General features: G+C 40.9%; 1 protein-coding gene across 1 annotated transcript in view; it reads right to left on the minus strand.

Annotated features, from left to right (window-relative positions):
• The window catches only part of LOC146798058 (olfactomedin-4-like), a 79,719-nt gene that overhangs the window by 15,569 nt on the left and 39,968 nt on the right, over nucleotides 1–24,182 (minus strand). The window contains exons 3-4 of the mRNA XM_085627904.1: nucleotides 18,730–18,936; nucleotides 17,519–17,666 (exon numbers count right to left, since the gene is read on the minus strand). Coding sequence (XP_085484030.1) covers nucleotides 17,519–17,666; nucleotides 18,730–18,936 — 355 coding nt within the window. The remainder of the gene's footprint in view (nucleotides 1–17,518; nucleotides 17,667–18,729; nucleotides 18,937–24,182) is intronic.

Raw genomic sequence — 24,182 nt, forward strand, 5'->3', positions numbered from 1 at the left:
AAATATAGATCTCAAACACAAACATAGAAGGTCAAGCCAAGGGAAATGAGATAGGCCAAATTAACTGATTACAACCCTAACCTCTTACTTCAATTTGAATTGTGGCAGGTAGACCATCAGGCCTCAAATATAAATAAGTTGTTGAGCTTCCTGTTTGTGGCAAAATAAAAATATGTCCATCATTGATCATAATCAGATTGTTCTTTGATTGGCTATTGTATGTTTTAGGCTGGAATATGCACCGCTCCGGCACGAAACCAGTTATAAAATCTTTCGTAAGGGCCTAAAAACGTGGCTATTTAATCAGTAGATGTTATCTCTTTCCTTCGCACTGTGTCCGATGGCACTAGGAAACCTCCGGGTAGCTGTGCGCCTTATAAATTTAATTTAATAATAATCATAAGGGGTTTGATGGGTTTTGGTGTGTGGAGACTTATTATGGCACAGTTACAGTTCAACCAGCAAAAATGAATTGCAGTACATGGGCTATGTTGTTTTAAAGGGTTAATGCTTATGTGCTGTATCACAGTATTGTGGGTTGAATGCTATAGCATATTATAAGGGGTAGTATAGTGTGGAAGGTGAAAGCGAGATAGTCAATCACCATCTCCGACAACAAGGGAAGTCGACAATGAACATCATTGTCTTGCACATGGCAATGCTTAATGTGTAAATATCAACAAGGCAATCCCAATGCAACTACACAATGGTACATTCCTATTATAAAGTATCACACATATATAACTAAATTCCAAAATTGTATCACATTAATTAAAAAGAGAGTTTACAATAAAAATCCTTAATCAGTCAATACAGTACATTTTAAAAACAATCACTTCATTTCAACATTTATGTCGTACATTTTGAAAATAAACATTACAAAACACAAACTGTTATGAGCCCGCATAACAGAAAACAAACACAGACAGTGTACTTTGTCATTAATGGCACATCCTAAATGACCATAAGTTTTACACCGTGGTTTGGGATATATGTGACCCACTACTATCTCCAATTCTCTACGGCGGTCCCTTGGATTGTGTCTATCTCTGGCGTCGACGCGTTTCGATGGTTTTTGCTTTATATCACCATCTTTGTCAAGACAATTTATAGGCTTTAGTTACTTCCGGCTCAGTTTCGAACCTTTATCAGTCTTGCCCTCTGCTTAGAGCACACTTCCTGAGATAGTTGTTAAAAAAAGGTTTCGTACTGGCACAATGTGTTAATTTCAATTGGCCAAGGTACACGGACACACGTTGCGTTATGTACAAAAACACGCTAACGAAGCTGTGCCGAGAGGCGCGTGTTTCTTAATGGATAAAATCAACAGAGACGGGGGTCCATTAATCCCACCCTTGTATGACGTCTCCTATTAAATCCCTTACGGCTTGCAAATTCGTCCGCCGGTGTGGAGTCTTCTTGCTACGTCTGTTCTTGATGTGTAACAGAATAAGTGTCGGTGCTCATAGATTTGTTCGGAAGCTGGTGGCAGATTCAATGGAAGTTCAGGGCACTGAATATCAAGTCTGTAGAGTTATGATTCCACCTCATGCTTCTTAAATCCACCACAGGACATGCCTTCCATCTTTATCACACTCTTGTAAGCTATTGTACATTCCTACTTTCTTTGTCACTTTGTTTCTGTCTTTCTCTTCCTTCTTCTTATCCCCTTTTTGTTTTTCTCTCTCTTTCTCTGGATCAAAGTTTACTGAGGAAAAACAAGTGCGGGTCCCCAAACATGAGTGTTGGTGGGCCTACTGGTAACCACTGGCTCCAATTAAGCACTGTGGCTAGGAAACACAGAGCCTTAGAATGATCTCACGCAGATCATGCTAGCCTGGATGGCGAGTAAGGGAAATCAGTGTACGTCGTATGGCAAACAAATTAATTAAAACATTGGGGAATGTGGTCCTTTAACTGTGATGACAATTTTGGGAAAGTTAGATGATGGCAGGTCAGGTAAAAGATAACTAGCTGAGATGGTAATGAGGTAGGATGGGTGACTTTGTGCTAAAGACTAGCACTACATTTATATTTTCTTTCAACAATTTAATTCATAGGTGCCCTTCGTACTCCCAGCTACCCAGTGCATCTGCCTGCCAACCTAGGAAATCTGACCTTTAGCCAGCGTTTTGGAAATAATTTCCCAGAGACCCTTACTCATGAAAATTAAAACCATTAGCCACATCTCAGGTCCAATTAACTGGGAACATATGATTGACATTTTATCTATGCGTATGGTGGTTGGAAGGGAATAGAGCATGAATAGTTGAGTTTACTCATAGTGCACATTTTCGGTTCTGACTCCCATTAATGCCAATAATGGACCCATTCCCCCTGTGACATTCTGCTATACTTCTGGCCCTACAGATTCAGCAATGACTACTAGTTATACTAGATTGAGCCCTACCTCCACCACTGCGGCCTTATGTTCCATGTCATTCTAACAATGTTCCTCTGAGCTTGCATGATGTGTGCCTCTCTGCTTCTTTATTTGCTCTCCTGCAGCAAACGCAGCTGTCAGACTCTTCTTAGACCTGACCTGTCTACAGCCTGTAGTGTTTTAACTTGGAATACTCCATAATGGAATGTTTCTCTATGTTTATGGGTGGCATCCGATAAGCGTTGGAGTGGGGGGAGAGCGAACGGTTTCTGCCTCCGGTGGTTGTCTAAGCTGTCATTAAGGAATAAACATCTTTTCTTCAAGTAACCTGTGTGCAACGATTACTTCACAGCCCACTAGGAAAAGGTCTAGTTCCATCATTCCAGAGCTGATGTTGTCCCTAGGAGGCACATGCCTCCTGCCTGGACCTTTACTGTCCCCATTTCACCCCTGCGGATTTTCAGCCCATCATTAACTCACTTGTACTTTCCTAATGGCATTTACAAGCCTTCACTGGTGCCCACCCCACTGACTTTCTTCTGATTACATGTCTCATCATTTCTTAATAGCCACTAAGGCTACTCTTTTAATCTCCCCTGTGGGCCTGCTTGGTGTCACCTAGTTCCTCATGCAGAAACCCATTCTTTTGCCATGCTGAGCTTTATTCAGTCCAGCAGAAAACCTGCTACAGTGCAACCAAAGGCTTCCAAACCAATAAAGTGGTTAAATGATCTTCACATACATTTACTGTTGTGTGCCAGTACTGGAGACTTTCTGGAGCCTTCCCCTTCCTCACTCACACTGGATGCCCAGCATTCATTCCCAGCCATTGACTGATAATGGTTGTATGACAAATTTCACTGACAAAAATATCACAAAAACATTATTGAGGACAGACAAATATCCACTTTATATACTTTGTATGTAAAGTCGAAAATATTGGCTACAAAAATATAGAATACCACAATATCATCATTAACTAGATGAATATGCTGAATTTGAACTAATATATATTCCATTAACTTTAAAATATGTATTCATTAAAAAATATTAAATTTTAATCAATATAATTATAATACCAAAAACATATACAAAATATAACATGTGAGCAAGACCCTGTCGAAACTCATCATGTCCTCTTGCCATAAATAAATATCGCTTCAAGCCATGTGCACTGGTGTGGCTCACTTTTTTGTTTCGTAGGAGGATGGAAGTTTGTACTACATGACTGTGGACTCGAGACGTTGGCGAGCGAAACCCCGTTCTTTATGCAGGGAGTCCATGGTCTCGTAATGGTTGGAATGAGGCCATATAATATGACTTACAAACAGAAAATTAAAACTAAATACCTTAAAATATTTGCATGAAGTATAAACATGTATAAAAATGAAATTACTTTTCAAAGATAAATTATAAGAATAGCATATTAATAATAATTAGAATTATGAACACTAGTAAAATAATAAAAATCATGCACCAGCAATATTAAAAAATAATAATAATAAAAATATTACTACCAAAACTATATAATAACAAAATTAAACTAACTTTTAAAATTAAATCACAAAAAAATATATTAAAACAATTAACAAAAAAAACATGAAAAATTACTTTAGAGGAATCAAATTCAGTTCTCCGACTCCAACCTGACCAATGTTAGGGAGAGTGTTGGGCTTTGGAGGGGTTAGTTTTACTATTCCCACTCTAACATAAGCAACACTAGGAAAGGTGTTGGACTTTGGAAGGGTTAGATTTACTCTTTCCATTCCAACATTTTAAAAAAACAGTAGAGAAAATGTAAGCCTTAGGAGGGGTTTGATTTACTATCCCCTCTTCAATTTAGGAAAGTGTTGGACTTTGGAGAGATCAGATTTACTATTCACCCTTATATCGGAGAAACATTTAAGAAGGTGTTGAACTTTGGAGAGGTCAGATTAACTATACTCATTCCAATGTAAGCAACAGTTGGGATAGAGTTGGAGTTTATATGGGTCAGATTTACTATTCCGAATCTAAATGGAGCAGCAGTAGAGAATTTGTTGGATTTTGAAGGGTCAGATTTATTATTCACACTCCAATTTAAGCCACAGTAGGGAAAGTGTGGGGCTTTACAGGGGTCAGATTTACTATTCCCACTCCAACCTGGGCAACAGCAGGGAAAGTGTTGGACTTTGGAGTGGTCAGAGTTACTATTTCCACTACAAGGAAGGCAACAGTAGGTAAAGTGTTTGACTTTGAAGGGGTCTGATTTACTTTTGCCAATCCTAGATGTGTGAAAAATATTAATATAAAGTACAGAAATATAAAGTACATGTCCACAAATATTGTAAGCAGAAAGTAATGTACATAAATAATTAGAAACTGAAAGCACGAAATTAACATATAAAATTAAATTAAACAATTATATCAATTAAAAAAACTTGGCACACTCTCGTCCATTAACTTAAAAGTGTAACAACCACAAATGAAGTTAATAATAAAAACAAATATGAATACACATTTAAAAAAGAAAAGAACACTGCAAAAGTAATAAAACAAATTAATATACAAATTATTAAAAACAAGTAATTTGAAATATATAATTTCTAAATACCCAATCAATATATATTTGTATAATTGATGATCAAATGATCACATTGAAACTTAATCTATTCAAAAATAAATATTTAAAAAAATTCCACCCTAATTCCCTAAAATCCAACAACGCGCAAAAAATAAATAGAAATAAAATATAAACGCATTTAAATATATTACTAAATGCAAACACAAAAGTACTCTAAAACATAATGAAACATACTTAACATTAAAATCATAACAACCAATGACATAAACAGTAATAAAATACCAGAAAATAATAAACAAAATAGATGTTATGAATAATTACATATATATATATATAAAGTTGATAGAAAAGACTTAAAAACCAATAATCTTACTTTCAATATTTTGGCCCACAATAATGTTAACACAATATATGTGTCTATCCATATCTTTGTGGAATACCTTAGAGAACAGGGACCTCCTTTCTCCAGATTGAAAACACAGAAGGAATGACCCTCACAGTGTGCAGCTATGCCTAACTGAATATGTTGGACAATTTGAAAATATTCAGCCTACTTGCAACCAGAATCTGCATATTCTCTCTTTTCCACTTCTCAAATACACCAATTGCTTACTTACAATTCAAGATCCTATTCAAATATCTGTATCAGAATTAATAAATACAAAATATTTTCTTCTTTGTTTCCTCAATAGTGACAGTGACTGCATCCATCGTTAGCGTCAATGCATGGCTTCAGATAAGAAAGCCGTAACTCATGTGAGCATTAGTTCAAAGAATGGAAATGAAAAAGTGACTAATCACATTCAGTTCTGGATAAGGTACCTGTTTATGATATGGGATGGTGACAAAAAGGTGGACGAACCTTTTATCTACCAATTCCATAAAAGTCATTTAAAGTCCTCGTTCACGTACAGCCTGAGTAGGAAGAAAACTAATTTCTTAGATAGCCATGTCTAAGTTCAAAATACCAGGCCAGTCCCAAACCTAGAGCGAACACAAAATGCTGGGAACAGCATACTGCATGTAGGGAGTCATTATCCCATCAAACGTAAATCAACATAACCTTTGGTGAATTACTAAAGACCATAAGAAACTGTAGCACTTTAGGGGGCAAATAAGGATGACCTATATAATGGTGTAACTAATTAAGTTAATTATAGTAGGTAAATATGGTGAGATACCTGTAAAGTGTTAACAAAGGTAAAGTTGCATTTTCATAGGAAATTTATTTCCTGTGGTGCTGAAAGAAATGAAGTACCATTGTGCTGTGTTATTCAATGCTTTGCTGGTTGAACCTAATGGTCAACTATTTTATGAAAAGTCAGTAACTTGCACTAAGAGGGAGAAAGGTTTCGTAGAAGAGCTAGTGCAGCTAGATTGACGTAATGGATGTAACTATTTCCTTGAATAGGGATGGGAAGGAAAGATAAATAGTTCTGAATATAGAGAGAAGTTAAAGATGGGGAAACTTTACACTTTTGATGAGCTGAAAAGGATAAATGGTAGTTGCAAGTATTAAGTAGGTGTTGGACTCGGCCCTTTTTACAGGGTCATCCCTGAACTTTTTGCCTTCCTCCTAGTCTTTTTTCTGACATGGTGTTGGTGGTTTTAAGAGTCTGGACACGTTATCACTGCTGTGCGGTGTAAAGTGCATGTGCTCTCTATGGTAAACCGTGGTAAGATTGGTCTACACCTGTTTTGCTAATTTAATTTACCTATCAGTCCCAGCGGTGTCCCAGATACCCAGGACCAGTAAATTAAATGCTACTGGTAGGCTTGCAGCACTGATTGCGCCACCCACCAAAGTAGCCTTCCAAATCTATCTCAGGCCTCTGCCATGACAGGGCCTGCACGTGCAGTTTACTGCTGCTGTGATGTGGCACATAAAGTGGGTGCCACATCTGTGACTCCCCTTTTACTACATATCAGTCACCCCTAAGGTAGGCCCGAGCTAGCCCTACAGGCAGGGTGCGCTGTAGGTAAAAGGTAGGACATGTGCCTTAACTGTGTGGCATGTCCTTGTAGTAACAAACAGCCATTTTGTTTTCTCACTACGGTGAGGCTGCCCTCTCATAGGAATGGACTGGGGATTCCCTGATATGTGTTTCAGTGAAAATTCCTGATATGAGAGGAGTAGCGTGATCAAGTTTGGTATGTTTGGAATAGTGGTAATAAATGCTGAGTGATGGTGTTCGCAGATTTATTATTACTATTTTAGAAATGCCACTTTTAGAAGTTGTCATTTCTGTGTGCTCTATGTCTTTGTATATAAACAACAAAATGTATCCACGGGTCTAATGTGAGGCAAGGTATACTAGAACACGCAAATTGATTAACCAGAATGAATTGTTTAGGCATACCTATTGCTAGGACGGATTCCCATCACTCACCGAGGTGACATGCTTCATCATCTGGGTCTCCTCCTAATGCCACACTGGTGACGCCAAGGGCTACAACACCTCACCTAGGAAGGAGAGCTCTGTGTCAAAAGAAAGGTCGACATGTTTCAGCCTGATGGACTAATTTGATTGGGCACTTTGATTTATGTAACGGGGGCCTGCAGGGGCCCCCGCAGCCCCCGGGTCCACCGGCTCTCCGGGGCTTTCTAATTTATTCACTGGGGTCACACAGCCCCCCACAACCCCGGGTCCCACCACCTCCCTGGGGCTTCAAAACAATAAGGGTGAGTGGGACTCGCAGGCCCCCCAAGCTCCTGAGACCACCACCTCCCTGGGGCTTTAGAAACGTTGAGAGGGGGGCCACATGGCCCCACTTCAGCAGCCCACCCCTGTCATAGCAAACTCTGCTTTGGTTAGCATGTTAGCAGCTCTCCTTGTGCAAAAGCAATACCGGCTCCTGCAGGAGGTGGGGAGCCGGCTGAGACCATGGGGGCATTGGGGCTCCCCCCACGGTCCCTAACAGTGAGGCCAGGTCCCGGGAGATGGGGGCCCCCTGGCCAGAAGTGGCCTGGGAAGGGGGCCATGTGGCACCCCTCTAAAATTAAAAATAAAGGGTGGCCAGGCCCTGGGGGATGGGGTCCCCGGGGCCAGAAGTGGCCTAGGGAAGGGGGGCCATGCTGCCCCCTCCCATAATTAAATAAAAAAGACCACGTTTTCGAGTGCTCAGCCTTTCATCTTTTAGGAGCAGGCAACCATGCTGCTACATCAGTTTGGCAATTTTAGACATTAAAGTACTGCTTAATTTGAGCCGGGGTCTACCACTGCGCACATGGGCACTTAAGCATTAGCACTTGCTCTTTAGGCGTGCTGTGTAACAGACTCGTTAGGAAATATGCTGTTTCTCTTTCATAATACACAACACACAAACTGGCGAGTGTAATGATGCTATGCCACAAGCCCACATGGACGGACAGCTCAGTTTGAAGAGAGCCTGCTGCAGAGACCACGTGTTCTAGGGCTCAGCCTTTCATCTTTTAGGAGCAGGCAACCATGCTGCTACATCAGTTTGGCAATTTTAGACTTTAACCTACTGCTTAATTTGCGCCAGGGTCTACCAGTGCGCACATGGGCACTTAATCATTTGACTTGCTCTTTGGGAGTGCTGTGTAACAGACTCGTTAGGGAATATGCTGCTTCTGTTTTATAACACACAACACACAAACCGGCGAGTGTAATGATGCTAAGACACAAGCCCACATGGACGGACAGCTCAGTGTGAAGAGAGCCTGCTGCAGATACCACGTGTTCTAGTGCCCAGCCATTCATCTTTTAGGAGCAGGCAACCATGCTGCTACATCAGTTTGGCAATTTTAGACTTTAAAGTACTGCTTAATTTGCACCAGAGTCTGCCAGTGCATACATGGGCACTTAATTATTAGCACTTGCTATTTGGGCGTGCTGTGTAACAGACTCGTTAGGGAATTGGCTGTTTCTGTTTTATAACACACAACACACAAACCGGCGAGTGTAATGATGCTAAGGCACAAGCCCACATGGACGGACAGCTCAGTGTGAAGCGAGCCTGCTGCAGAGACCACGTGTTCTAGCGCTCAGCCTTTTATCTTTTAGGAGCAGGCAACCATGCTGCTACATCAGTTTGGCAATTTTAGACTTTAACCTACTACTTAATTTGCGCCAGGGTCTACCAGTGCGCACATGGGCACTTAATCATTAGACTTGCTCTTTGGGAGTGCTGTGTAACAGACTCGTTAGGGAATATGCTGTTTCTGTTTTATAACACACAGCAAACAGACCAGCGAGTGTAATGATGCTAAGGCACAAGCCCACATGGAAGGACAGCTCAGTGTGAAGAGAGCCTGCTGCAAAGACCACGTGTTCTAGCGTCCAGCCTTTCATCTTTTAGGAGCAGGCAACCATGCTGCTACATCAGCTGGGCAATTTTAGACTTTAAACTACTGCTTAATTTGCCCCGGGGTCTACCAGTGCGCACATGGGCACTTAAACATTACCACTTGCTCTTTGGGAGTGCTGTGTAACAGACTCGCTAGGGAATATGCTGTTTCTCTTTTATAACACACAACACACAAACCGGCGAGTGTAATGATGCTAAGGCACAAGCCCACGTGGACAGACAGCTCAGTGTGAAGAGAGCATGCTGCAGAGTCCACGTGTTCTAGAGCTCAGCCTTTCATCTTTTGGGAGCAGGCAACCATTCTGCTACATCAGTTTGGCAATTTTAGACTTTAAACTACTGCTTAATTTGCGCCGGGGTCTACCACTGCGCACCTTGGCACTTAATCATTAGCACTTGCTCTGTGGGCATGCTGTGTAACAGACTCGTTAGGGATTATGCTGTTTCTCTTTTATAACACACAACACACAAACCGGCGAGTGTAATGATGCTAAGGCACAAGCCCACATGGACGGACAACTCAGTGTGAAGAGAGCCTGCTGCAGAGACGACGTGTTCTAGAGCTCAGCCTTTCATCTTTTAGGAGCAGGCAACCATTCTGCTACATTAGTTTGGCAATTTTAGACTTTAAACTACTGCTTAATTTGCGCCGGGGTCTACCAGTGCACACATGGGCACTTAATCATTAGCACTTGCTATTTGGGCATGCTGTGTAACAGACTGTTTAGGGAATATGTTGTTTCTGTTTTATAACACAACAAAACACAAAAAAACGGCGAGTGTAATGATGCAAAGGCACAAGCCTACATGGACGGACAGCTCAGTGTGAAGAGAGCCTGCTGCAGAGACCACGTGTTCTAGTGCTCAGCCTTTCATCTTTTAGGAGCAGGCAACCATGATGCTACATCAGTTTGGCAATTTTAGACTTTAAACTACTGCTTAGTTTGTGCCGGGGTCTACCATTGCGCACATGGGCACTTAATCATTAGCACTTGCTCTTTGGGCATGCTGTTTAACAGACTCGTTAGGGAATATGCTGTTTCTGTTTTATGACACACAACACACAAACCGGCGAGTGTAATGATGCAAAGGCACAAGCCTACATGGACGGACTTCTCAGTGTGAAGAGAGCCTGCTGCAGAGACCATGTGTTGTAGCGCTTAGCCTTTCATCTTTTAGGAGCAGGCAACCATGCTGCTACATCAGTTTAGCAATTTTAGACTTTAAACTACTGCTTAATTTGCCCTGGGGTCTGGGGACCACGTGTTCTAGCACTCAGCTACCAATCAATAGCTATGAACTTATCCAATCGCTCTGCGAATACTCATGCAGTTATTAAATCACCATGCACTATCCTTCTACTCCTCCAATGACCCTGGCAGTACTCATGCACTACTGTAATCACCCAGATCCTAACCTTACACTCATATGATAATCCAGGCATTACACATAAACTAATGCAATCAGTCAAGCATTAGCAATGTAGTCTTCCAATCGCCCATAATTACCCATGCACTCATGCAATCACCCATGCAGTTTCCATGCAATCCTCCAATCACTATCACTATCCAAGCACTCATGCTATCACTTTCCCACTAACCAAGCACTTATAAAATCACCCAGGCAGTACCCATGCACGCCTCCAATCACCCAGGCACTACCCATGCATTCATGCAATCACCTAGGCACTACTTATACACTCATGCAATCATCCAGGTATTATCTATAAACTCATGCAATCACCCAAGCATTACACATGCACTTACAAAATTAACGAGGCATTATGAAAGTATTCTTCCAATCACCCAGGCACTACTCATCAACTGATACAATTACGCAGGCACTACCTATCCACTGCTGCAATAACCCATGCACTACCCATACACTCCTTCAATCAACCAGCTTGTAGCCATAGACTCATCCAAGCATTCCACCAATACCCAAGCACCTATAAAATCACCACACACTACTCTTCCACTCTTGCAATCACCTTGAAACAACCCAGGCACTCATGCAATCATCCAGACATTACCCATAAACTAATTCAATCAGTCAAGCATTACTCATATACTCTTCCAATCTTCTATACATTACCTCCATACTCATGCAATCACTGAGACATTAACCAAGCAGTTACAAAATCACCCAAGCATTACCCATGCACTCCTCTGATCACTCAGGCACTACTCATCCACTCATGCAATAACTCAGGCACTACTCATGCACTGCTCCAATCAACTAGGCATTCCCCAAGTATTCTTCTAATCACCAGGATACTACTCATTCACTCCTTCAATTAACCAGCCAGTAGACATGCACTCCTCCAATCACTTGGGAACTATTCATGTACTTATGCAATCTCTCAGGCATTACCTATGCACTTATGCAATCATCCAGGTATTACCGATAAACTCATGCCATCACCCAGGCATTACCTATGCACTTACAAAATCACTCAAGCAATACCCGTGCACTTACAAAAACACCCAGGAATTACAAAAGCACTCTTCCAATCAGCCAAGCACTATTCATGCACTGATGTAATATCTCAGGGACTACCCATACAGTGCTCTATTTACCTGTGCACTACCCATGCACTCCGATCATCCAGCTACTAGCCATACTGTTATCCAAACACTCCACCAATACTGAAGCACTTATATAAATTAACCATACACTACCCTTGCACTCTTACAATCATCCAGGCGCTACCCATCCACTCATGATATCATCCAGGCATTACTCATAAACTAATACAATCAATCAAGCATTACCTATGCAGTCTTCCAATCATGCATACATTACCTCTGCAATCATGCACTGACCCAAGCAATAGCTAAGCATTTTTTAAATCACCCAGGCACTACCCATGCACTCTTCTAATCCATTCACAGCTCCAATCACCCATGTACTACCCCTGCACTCCTACAATCACTCAGGCACTAGCATGCACTTAAAAAATCACCATGCACCATGCTTGTAATAATAATAATCCACATTTGTAAAGCGCAAACAATCACCCATAAGGGTCTCTAGGCACTGGGGGCCGTCGGGAAGATTAAGCAAGCTATTGCCCAGAGTCACATGGTGCTGGGCTAATCTGCCGCCAGCGCCGGGGATCGAACCGTGATCCCCAGATTCCGGCATCAGTCGCCCTGGCCATGGTGCCACACCTTCTCCTCTAGTCATCCAGGCACTACCCATGCACTCATGCAATCACCTAGGCACTACTCATGCACTTATCCAATAACTCAGGCAGCACCCATGCACTCATGCAATCACCCAGGCATTACTCATACATTCCTCCAATCACCAGGCACTACCCTTGCACTCATGCAAACATCCACCAATATCCAAGCACTTAAAAAATCACCACAAACTATCCTTTGTACTCATGCAATCAGCCAGGCACTACACATGGAGTTAGAAAATTACCCAGGCATTACCCATGCACTCATGCAATCACTCAGGCACTAATGCAATGAACCAGGCATTACCCACACACTTGTCCAGTACCAATCAGAAAAAAGCTGGGGGGTGCCCAGGGCACAGGATTACTTTGCAGCAAGGCCTCTTTCTGTACCTCTGAGGGTTCTTTCTGCATATCTCTTGCTTCTTTCTGCACCTTTCTTCCTCTTTCTGCACAAGCCCTACCTATGTGGGCATAGTTAGAAATTAGCATTTAAAAATCCTTAGAAATTCACTAACAAAATCATAGGTTTTAGGGACGTTATAGTTAGAAAGTAGCATTTAAAAAACCATAACAATTCACTGCAAAAACTATAGGTTTCAGGGACATTATAGTTAGAAATTAGCATTTAAAAAACCTTTAAAATTCTCTGAAAAAACCATAGGTTACAGGGACGTTCTAGTTAGAAATTAGCATTTAAAAAACCTTTGAAATTCGCTGATAATAATAAGACTTTATTGTTTGGTTAAAAACCATTACAATTTAACACACATTTGAATCATTCATAAAAGAGAAAACTGAATAAAAAATACAGAACGTATAAATTGCTTAAAACCTCCAAAAGCATTGTGGGCAGATAATGTTCAGCTAGGCAGCCTGGATCTGATTGGCTATTATTGGCAGTCTAGGGTTCTGTTATTGAGCCTGCAGACTGAATGCCGCCCTGCTGAGATGAAGAAGATTTGGCGGCACTAGTGTCTCCCAACAGTTTTGACGCCTTTTTGACAAATTTGGTAAGCCCAAAATTCAGCTTGGTGTTGTCTGGGTTTAAGGCAGCTATTATAGCCTGCCGGCATGATCGAACTCCTAGCCTGATCGTTTCTTCCCGCAATAATGACCGTCTGACTGTAAGCAAAGCGGGGCATGCACAAACTATGTGTTCCATTGCTTCAGAGTGATAGCCACACAACCTGCATTTGATACTATTGCCTGGACGGCGCCATTCAGGAAGGTTCTCTAAAAATTGCCAGCTGCCCATCCTCAGAGCTAAAAGCTTTTGTTTCCAATAAAGTGCAGATGTGCTTGATAAACAGGGCAACTTGATGCCTGGTTTGAAATTGGAAATGACTGCCCAAGCGTGTTTCCTTTTTGACAGTGTTGCCCTGTCTGAATGAAAGGACCCCAATCTGACGCTCTTCTTGATGGCAACCTTTAGCACCGGCTGAGAGGGGTTTGTTCCCCAGAGTTCTTTGACTCCAAGTAATTGTAAACTGTGATCCAGGTGTTGCTGATATTTCTGACTGGTCTGGTTTTTCGATATTTCCTGCCAAAGGCTGGCCTCCAGGGAACCCTCCTGGGCATGGTGCGGTCTGTTGCGGACCTGGGCTGGCGAAGCTGATTTTGGCAGGCGAAAAGCACGTTTAAAAATTTTGATTGTTATTTTGTTTAATAAAATACTTGTTGTGCCCTTCGTGATCTTGTGCCCATAAGACAGAGAGTTGGTTATCTTCGCCTTCATCACTTTTAGCATAGGGGTTAGGCTTGGGCCAAGAAGCTGTTTCAACAGTTTCGCGGCGGCGGCCTCTAATGACAAGGCTTTGTTCCTTAATGCTTCTTTTTGCTTGACGAATGAACATCTGGTGTCCAGAAAGATTCCCAAATATTTGTAGTGAGATGTTGATATTGAAGTACCACCCTCCGCGTGACCTCTTTTGCTTCCCAAAAGATATTGTTTTAGTTTTTAGCAAGTTCAGTTCTAAAGAGTTTCTTGTGGTATAGGGAAGCAGTTCATCTAGTAGCCTCTGTAGGCCCACTTTTGTGTGGCTTAGCAACACCACATCATCGATGTTCAGCTGGTTGCTGATGCGGGTTCCATCTAGTTGAGGTGGATGGCAGTTAACACTATCAAGTGATGGGGATTAATCTGATATAAAGAAGTAAAAAAGGAGTGGAGCCAGCACACAGCCTTGTTTGTCACCAGTTTTGGTTCCAATCTTCCTGGAAACTTGGGAGCCTTCACCCAACTTGATTCTGATCCATGTTTCCGTGTGGAGTTGGACTATAGCGTGTAAAAGGGTCGGGGGTATGCCCCAGGACTCTAATTTATGCCACAGCAGGTCGCGATATCATTTGAGATGTCATCAGTGATGTCACTGACCATGTCATGAATTATGTAATGTGTGACATCATCAGCAGTGCATTGCAGGGACGCGAGTTATACTAAGCTCAACTAACTATAAAGGCCGAATTTCTCTGGTTTTGTACGAGTGAAATGTCCAACTAAGTATAACGTCCCTGAAACCTATGGTTTTTTCAGTGAATATATATATATAGTTAACAATAACGTTTTAAGAATGAATGTGTAACTTTTGAACAGTAGGTGGCAGTGTTGGACTGTGACTGGATTTTACACTAACAGTAAGCGTGGTAAAAGTATGCATGGAAGTGGATTGCATGGTGAAGGTATTTCAAATGTGAGTGAATGTGAATGCGTGGTAGTGGTATGCGTAGTAAAAACGTGCGTGGTGAATGCATGCATGATAATGTCACACAACCCTTCCCAGTCTCCGTGACCTTTGAAATTCAACTTCCTATCATGGCCACAGAACAAACTGTGACCACGTAGACCACTGTCACCACCGTCCAAACCACTGCTGCCATAAAGCCATCCACTCGGCCCCATCCTCAAGGCAGCCCTCATTCTCCTGGACCTCTCTGTAGCTTTTCCACAGTCACACAACTCATGCTCATCAAGCACCTGCACAAGATTGACATCCAAAGACCCTCTCTCCACTGGATCTGCTACTTCTTAACTGCTAGAACATGAGCTGTCAGCTTGGCACCTTACTCCTCGGAAGCTTGCAAACTAAGTTCTGGTGTGCCTCAAGGTTCATCACTCAGCCCCACCCATATCAAGGCATACATGATTCTTCTGGCCATTATCATCCGCACACACATCAACATCCTCTCCTATGCCAATGACATGCAGCTCATACTCTACCTTTCAGATAAGACGCCAACACAAAAATCAAGTTCACACCTGCATGACCAAAGTAAATAATTGGATGAAAGCCAACTGTCTCAAGCTCAACTCTGACAAGACACAAGAACTGATTTTCGGCAAGAGCACCTCCTCAAGGGACTCCAACTGGAGACTAGCCTAACTCAGACCCCTAGCCACACCCATTATCCATGCCTGCAACCTTGAAATCATCATTGACAGCAAACCTGACAAGACCTCACATGTCAACGCTGTCACTCTGTCTCTCTTCCACATCCTGACGATGCTGAGAAAGATCTTCAGTTGCTTTCTGAGCACACCAGAAAAACTGTCACACACTCAAGTCACCATTAAGTTAGACTATGGTTTTGCACTGGGATCGGCAAACAACTCATTAGAATACTACAACTCATCCAGAAATAGGCATCCAAACAAATCCTGAACCTCCTCCATAGAACTCACATCCCACCACACCTCAGGGAACTCCACTAGCTCCCAAAACACACACATAAGTATTGTAAACTCACATACACATTTAAGCCACTACATAACATAGTCCCCATCTACTTGAAAAGTTGCATTTACTTCCACCAACCACCAACCACCCAGACATCTCCGCTCAGCAGGACTCCAACTCACATATATCCCACATATTTACAGAACCAGATTAAGAGAATGGGGATTCTCTTACGTCACTTCTAAAGCAAAGAACAACTTCTCCACTTCACATAAGGGCCTCATCATCACTTTTTCAATACCTCAGGAAGATGAAGAACTGACTTTTAAATCAACCAACCTACCTTTGCTGGGCTAGGTATTCTCACGTGCTCAGCAAAAGGATACCCTCTCAGGTGATGGTGCACTTTATAAATACACATAAAATGCTATGGCAGAACATGACATGACATAACATACAATAACAATACAGGAGGTAGGATGAAAGGCTGGTATGTTCAGAATGGAAATACTGAATACTAGGAACAGGGCTGTTTACCTGCAGAGCCAGTGGAGACTCCACCATTGCACAACCCCCTAAGAGGGGCAGGAGAACTGTCAGTTTGGCAAAGAATTGTGGTGGAGCTTCAGCTCTACCAAAATATAAGTAACCCACAAACTCATTGCAATAGCAGTTTTCAATGCTGCCTCTTGCAATGATTTTGGTTCTGTCTCTGTAGATCCTGTTTTAGTTTTGTATCGTCTAAATATGGGAGGTAGAGACAGATCTCAGCTTGCTGTTGCTTTGGTGGTGATAGATGACAGAAGGGGGCTCCGAACAAGGGCTGGGAATGGGGTTGCGATGTAGGTACCTGTAGTGAAGCATCACAGGGAAGTTCTGTCATTTTCTCGGGACATTACTGTTTCCCCAGTACTTAATTTGAGCCGGTGGCTGCCGGTGGCGGCCACTGGCACTTCTTTTTTTAGGGCAGGCACATATTTATCCAATTTAGACATTTACCAATAACAATAGAGGGAAAATCACCCAAAGCAGAAGGACGGAGGAAGAGAAAAACAGAAAAACCGTCACAAAGGGAGAACATAGGCCCCTGCAAGAGTGAGATAACGATGGAGGGAGCTGTCGCGAATTGAGGAGTACAGAGCTTTGATATTCGGCGCGCTGACAGTTAATTGCACTGACTGCGGGCTTCCAAGCTGCTTAGGGCAGGCACTCATTCATTTACAACATAAACACTGAATACCTCCAATATTATAAACATTCTATTCTGTAAACCAGAGCTTGCACAAATTATACATGTAATGTCCCAGAAAGGAAGAGCATCGAGTAGCGGAATAAATACAACGTGAGGATAGTTTTGAACATGTGACACTGACCGTAGCTTGGAGGTGGGGTGGGCTTTGTCTGGTGGTTCTGACACTCCTCCAAACGTTCCCGCAGAGACACGATTTCACGGCGCACCAGCAGAATGTTGTTTTTGTCATATGCTTGCAGCTTATTCACCATCACTGAAATGTTCCTGATCTGCAGAGAGGACCAGGAATAAGAAGAGAGAGTGAGATGAAAAAATAGAGAGTTTAATAACAAACATTAAAACATATATGCTGAAACAGAACTGCTTTGTCTAGTTGTTCTTCTTATTTAAGTTCTTGTGAATGACCCAATGGGAAAGCAAGCTAAGAACTGAAATAATTTGATATATTATGTCACATGGTATTCACAATATAAAGGATGTATGTTGTGAGTAACTTGGGCCCTGCCCTACTGACATGGTAGAGGGTTCCTATAGTTCCTGTTAAGCACACTCTGCAGGAGCATTAACCGAAGTATCTGAGAGCTGCAACTCAGACTTCTACCTCTATTCATGTTCATTGCCCACACAATATAAAATATCAATTTGGGTTGTATCTATGGAGGTTTGTAAATCTGGCCTGGATTGCGGGAAGTATTCATAACCATGCTGGGGCTGCAAACCCTCGTGTTGAGCATCCCGAAGCTGAAAATCAATATCTAAGAAAAAAATTAAAATTCCAAGAGTAAAATCTGTGATATTTGAAAAATGATGTCATAGTGTGTGTTGTTAAGACTTCAACAACATTGGAGCCATTATTCATTAACATTTACCAATCCCTGCATTCCACACACTGTATAATGTCTGTGCAGATACAGTTTTGGTAAAGCATACTCTATTAGCATTAAATATTATGTTCCACTTCACATAAGTTTGATCACCTCATTTAATTAGCTTCAAAGGTTCTTCAGGTGCAAGTATGCCTGATTCCCTTTAGTATGCATTTTTTATCTATGAAGACTATAGAATATCATTTGTCAAACCTTACAACCTGTCTATTTAGAAATGTATGTAAAATATTGATTCTTTTGTTGAATTACAATGACAGTCTTGGTGCAGTTTTTCACCTGTCTAAGCTTGCCATATTCATAGATGTTTTTAGGGGTACTTTACTATTTATTATCTATGTGTTGCCTACTATTTTGAGGCTTTAGAAGCTCAGAGTAAAACAGAAAAATAGTCCAATATTTTCCAATGACATTCATTGTTAAAGGAACAGATACTTCCTGTACCTACCTCCTCATACAGTGTATGTACGATGACGTTGGTTCCGCCCATAGTTGCATTCAGCTGCAGGATGAGCATCTCCATCTCCTGGATCTCCAATTTCAACAGCTCAAATTCTAGCTCAGTGTATGAGGATCCTTCCATTGCTTCCAACCGCTGAGTCAGGTCCATAATCTTCTGCATGTAGACGTTCAGAGTTTGATGGTACCTTTGGATCTAAAGGTGGATATTATAAACAGACGGTGATCACCAAAGCCAGAGAATATTTTGGAGACCAGTCTGGCTTTTGAGGAGCAATGTGGTGCTACCATTGCAAAAATAAAATAAAATAAAATGGGAACACATTCCCAAGAAAAACATGATGAACTTCCATGTTACAAATTGCCTACTGCCCTCTTTCAGCTGCAGTCCAGCCAGTAGTATATAATCCCTTTTACATTGTACTGATGGAATGAAGAGAAAGGCGGAGGTACTCTGAAAGTGTCTTTATTGATGCTTAAATGCATTTTGATCAATCAGTTTCTTTGTAACAATGGATAATGAGCACTTCCTGGGCTGCAGCAATGGGAAAAGGCTCTGATCTGAGGAAAGACTTTTGGGCCATATGTACGACTATTTTTAGTGGTCGCAAACAGGGATTCGGGCCGTTTGCGACTGCTAAAAAGGGTTTTAGCATGTATCAACCCTATTTTGTGAGTCGGTAACCTATTATCGACTCACTATTAGGAAGGGGCGTGCCAAAGGGCATTCCTTCCTAATAGCAAGTCGCATGGGCATCTACGATTGTTTTGTGACCGGAATGCAGTCGCAAAATAATTGCAGGTTACTGCCTACTTCAAGCTGGTGGTAAGCCATTCACAAATAGGAAGGGGTCCCCGGGGGATCCCTTCCCCTTTGTGATTGGCAGCGAAAACGTTTTTTCAGAGCAGGAAGTGGTCTCACGGACAACTGCCTACTCTTTAAAAATGAAACTGAAACATTTAATTTTGGTTTTTGAAACGCATCCTGTTTTCCTTAAAGGAAAACAGGCTGCATTTAAACAAAAAAAGTTGCATTATTTAAAAAGCAAACACAGACATGGGTGTCTGCTGTCCCCAGAAGGCCACGATCCCTGTGTTATTGCCCATTCCCAATGGGTCGCAAATTACGACCTACCTCATGAATATTGATGAGGCAGGTCATTTGACACCCCATTGGGAATCGCAAAATGTGTCTAAGACACATTAGCGCATTTCCTTTTGCGACTCGCAAATTTTGAGTCGCTAACATTCACAAATTGCAAGTCGCAAAAGGATATGGCCGTTCATGTTGCCCTTTTTGTTCTATATCTTCAATGAAATGAAGGAAACAGATAAATGATAGAGTGCCTTGACAGATGATGTCTGCCAAAAGCTTGAATGAAGAACACTCTTGGCTGGATAGGTGATTTGCCCACCTTTTGTGAGGGCAAACGACCATTAACTATTGGCCCTCGAAGGCAGCAAGGTGACTCTAGGTCCTGTCAGAGGGCAGGGTGTTAGTTGGTGTCTGTTCATGTAGAGTCACATATGCTTTAAGTTAGAGTTTAGTCTCATTGATTTTTCATGTTACAGCAGAGAAGATAAAGCAGATGGACTTTGTCATCACACAATGATCTACACTACAGCGAGAAGACATGTAGGTTTCCAGTCTGAAACTGTCAACTAATAGTAACCTTTTTTTCTGCACAACATATCCCAACTGGGTTGCATTCCTCTCTGCGTGGGAGTAGCTATACTGGAGCAGGAATGCTACATATTAAATGTGCTAAACTACTCTTCGTAATAGGTGGATCAAGAATACCCCTTTGTACATTTTCCAAATAAAGCACACCCACAAGACAGCTGTGTAGCATACAGATGATTTGCTCACAGCATTCCCTGTCGCAGAAAGGCAACAAAAAAAGAAATGACATACTCTTTCACACTCACTTCTCAAAACACTCTATTATACTATTATCATTCTCACTCTCATGTGCGTTAGCGAGATAAGCACCCTTCCTACACTTCATGTCTGGGGCAGGGTCAACTCAAAACTCTGTGAGTGAAGGTCTTCCCAAAAGGAGTCTGGGACCTACTCTGGGTAGTGAATGGTAATTCTTGTCATGCAAGCAGGTGTGAAACTAACTTCTGTTGATGTCTATCTCTGGTCCATCTATCTGCTGGACTTGTTCCAGTGATCCCTTTCTGAGAAAACAAAGGTATGGGATCACAGCTGTAGCCCAATGCCTGCACAGGAGGTAACTTCCCATGTGCTAGTATGCACCATTACAAATTTGAAACAAACTGAAGACAGGTGGGTTGGAAAGAGAATAGGGTCTGTGAACTTGAGAAAATAATTAGTGATATAGAGGATTTGTTCTCTAGAATATCCAAATTGAAATTAGATGTCTCACAACTCACAAAGCAAGCAGAAGGCCTTAAGAATAACAACAGTCATGATAGATTAGATGAAGTATGGATTACTCTGGGATGCAAAAGGGGATGACATAAAACCATTCCTAGAGAAATATATCCCTACTCTTGTTGGCCACGAGGGACATACTGAATTAAACATTGAGAGACTTCACCTTTTAGGGAAAAGCCTCTTAACAAAAATGACAACTCAGCTGTTTTACTAGGCTTTTTATAAAGTATACAGGACTTCAACGAGTGGATAAGGCTTTGAAAGAAAAAAGCAATCGTACTTCATTTTGTCAACTCCTACACATCTTACAAGAGCTATTAGTAGCAACTAGAAATGGCAATTGTTGGCACTATGACCTACCTCAAATATGTGAGCATCCATTATGGCCTTTCTAACCCATATTACTTAAAAAATAGCTCATAATGGCAAATCTGTGTCCTTTGAGCATCCAGTTAAAAAAAGGAATATATTTAAAAGTGCAATATAGATGAAAATGGCATCTCTAGCACATCTACTTCTTACCTCTCGCTGATCTCTTTATGTCCTTCTAATATCTTCAAGCATTCTGTCTTCAAGTCATAGACATTCCTTACTTATGGGAAAACTGCTATTGATTTTCCTACGTTATTACACAATGTTTAATATATTGGGAGTAAGGAACTTTTATAATCTTACTAGAATGCAGAAGGTGTATCTGCTTTACATTGATACGTCTATCTATTACTTTATTACAAGAAACTCACTTCAGCGATTCTCTTCGTTGAAGTTAAAGAATGTGTTGGTAATGCTTTCAGTTCTCCCTCAAATGGTCAAAAAGGAGGTGTAGCCTTTATATGTTTTGAGGCTATTAATTTTAAGATTTTGTCACAGGAGCAAGATTAAGAAGAGAGCTAGATATTTGTGATACCTTAAGTAACAAAATCCATGCTTCATGGAACTGCTTAACATCATCCTTCTTTTTAGAACACCACCAAACTAAAAATGGACACTTGTGATAATGATAGCACCATTGTTGATATTGATATGAGCCAAGCAATTGAACTTTTTTTGGGAGCAGAATTCAGAAGGTAAATTAATTCCTGGCAAGACATTTTCAGCATTCAAAACTGAAATTAAATCATGCTCACTTTCGGTTTCATAAGACATATTGCACCAAGTCCTAAGATATATATAAATTAATCGAATTGAAGCTATTATGCAATTAGATATAATCCCACGCATAGGTCATGTATTGGTTTCTTACCAGTAATAGTAATTTTCTATAGGGGCCAAAAACAGAGGTATTAAGAGGTTAGATATTTATTTAAAAGTTTTAAAAAGAGTAAAGAGTACGACGCTGTAAATAGTATATTTGATTAATAGCTGTTACTGTTTACGATATCAGTATAGCTAATACTTTTCAACAGTATTATAAAATAAGCATTCTGGTGATATTCATTTGTCACAGTTGAACCCTGATGAATATTTCAAGAATATTCCTAAAGTCAACAGTGATATAAATATTGTTAAATTGGAAAAAAAAAACTTTAGAAGAAATTAATAAGGCTTTCTCAATCTTGAAACACCTGTTTTGTATTATGTATGTAGACATGTAAGTGTGCCTTTAATCCTTTTGTCATGGTTGGAATGTTATCTCTTCCCTGGAGTCTCTCAGGGACATTCCTGGTGAGACAGTTGTCTGGAGCTGAGCCTGGAGCAGTCACAGAGAGACGTTAGTGTTGACTTCTTTTAATGAGATTATTAAATTGGAGAGCCTGACCTTTCTTCGTGGAGGAGTCTTTACTTGTTTCAACGCAACAACTTCCACAACCCTGGACCTAATTGTCTATACTTTGAGTTTATCACTGTTCGCCAACCATCTCTCCCCTAGATTTTATGACAATAATCCCTAAACTAGATAAAGACCATCAAATTTTGTAAACGATTTGGACCCATCTCACTAAATGAAGGTGACAGAAATTGTTTTGCGAATATCTTTCCTTACTGGTTAAAGCTGATGTATCGGGTTTTATTAAGGACAGGTTGGTGTCTGAGAAGGCTAGGATGTTTTCAAATGGCATTAGTAAATCTTTGTGAAAGAAAATTCTTCTTGGTGCTGTTTCATTAGATGTTGGAAAGGTGGTTGCCTGAAATAAGTGACCACTGAAACTATCATTTTTCTTTTTCAGAATTTATGGGTAAAAATCATATTTTATATTTTGAATCCCAAAATGTGTATCTTCACTAACACCCCTCACCTCATTTCAAACTTGAGTGCTGTATTAGGAGCGATGCCACTTTTCTACCTTACCACTCAGTCTGTGCAGTGAGCCTTTCTTAGAACAAATATGATGTAATTGCTTAGTTTAAGGAAATACATCTGCCAATGAAGCAATTACATTGCAGCAAATGCAGGCAATGTTTTGCTAAAGGCTGCTAATCATGGACATCCAATGCATTCTTTTCCCGAAGAAATAAGTGTTTAATATAATGTTACTGGCTACCAATTAGTGCTCTCCTGTTTGAGTGTCTGCCCATCAGTGCCCTGAGGAAGGTGATGGGTACTACCTACCCTAGCACCGAAACGCGCGTCCGCTCCGTGCAAGACAGAAACCACAAAGTAGTATATACCTGAAAGTACCAACTGGATATATTTTTACCAACTTACCACCGTTATCATATTATTCTGATTGGGTTTCTGTCCTACTTATATTACCTTTGTGTGTTATTTGTTTCATTGGATATGTGAGAATGTGGAATGTATGAGATGGTTTGATTGTTCGCAAGTATATGTTTCTATGTCCATGATTTTAAACGAGCTCTGTGTCAGTGGGGTGGGAGATCCTTATGCTCATGTTTCTGTATTTGAGTATTTTGTGTTCTATTGAACTATATGATTATTGTATACAGTTTATGATTCTTTCATTTGGCTCCGTTCTTATTATGAGAAGTAAAAAAGAATAACAAAAAAGATTAATAAATATAATAAATATTCTTTGTACTCTACATTCTCAAATCACGTTCTTATTTCCAAACAAACAGTTATCCTTATTTTTGTG

This window comes from Triturus cristatus, chromosome 9, assembly GCF_964204655.1.
Source record: "Triturus cristatus chromosome 9, aTriCri1.1, whole genome shotgun sequence".
In the NCBI taxonomy this organism is placed as follows: Eukaryota; Metazoa; Chordata; class Amphibia; order Caudata; family Salamandridae; genus Triturus; species Triturus cristatus.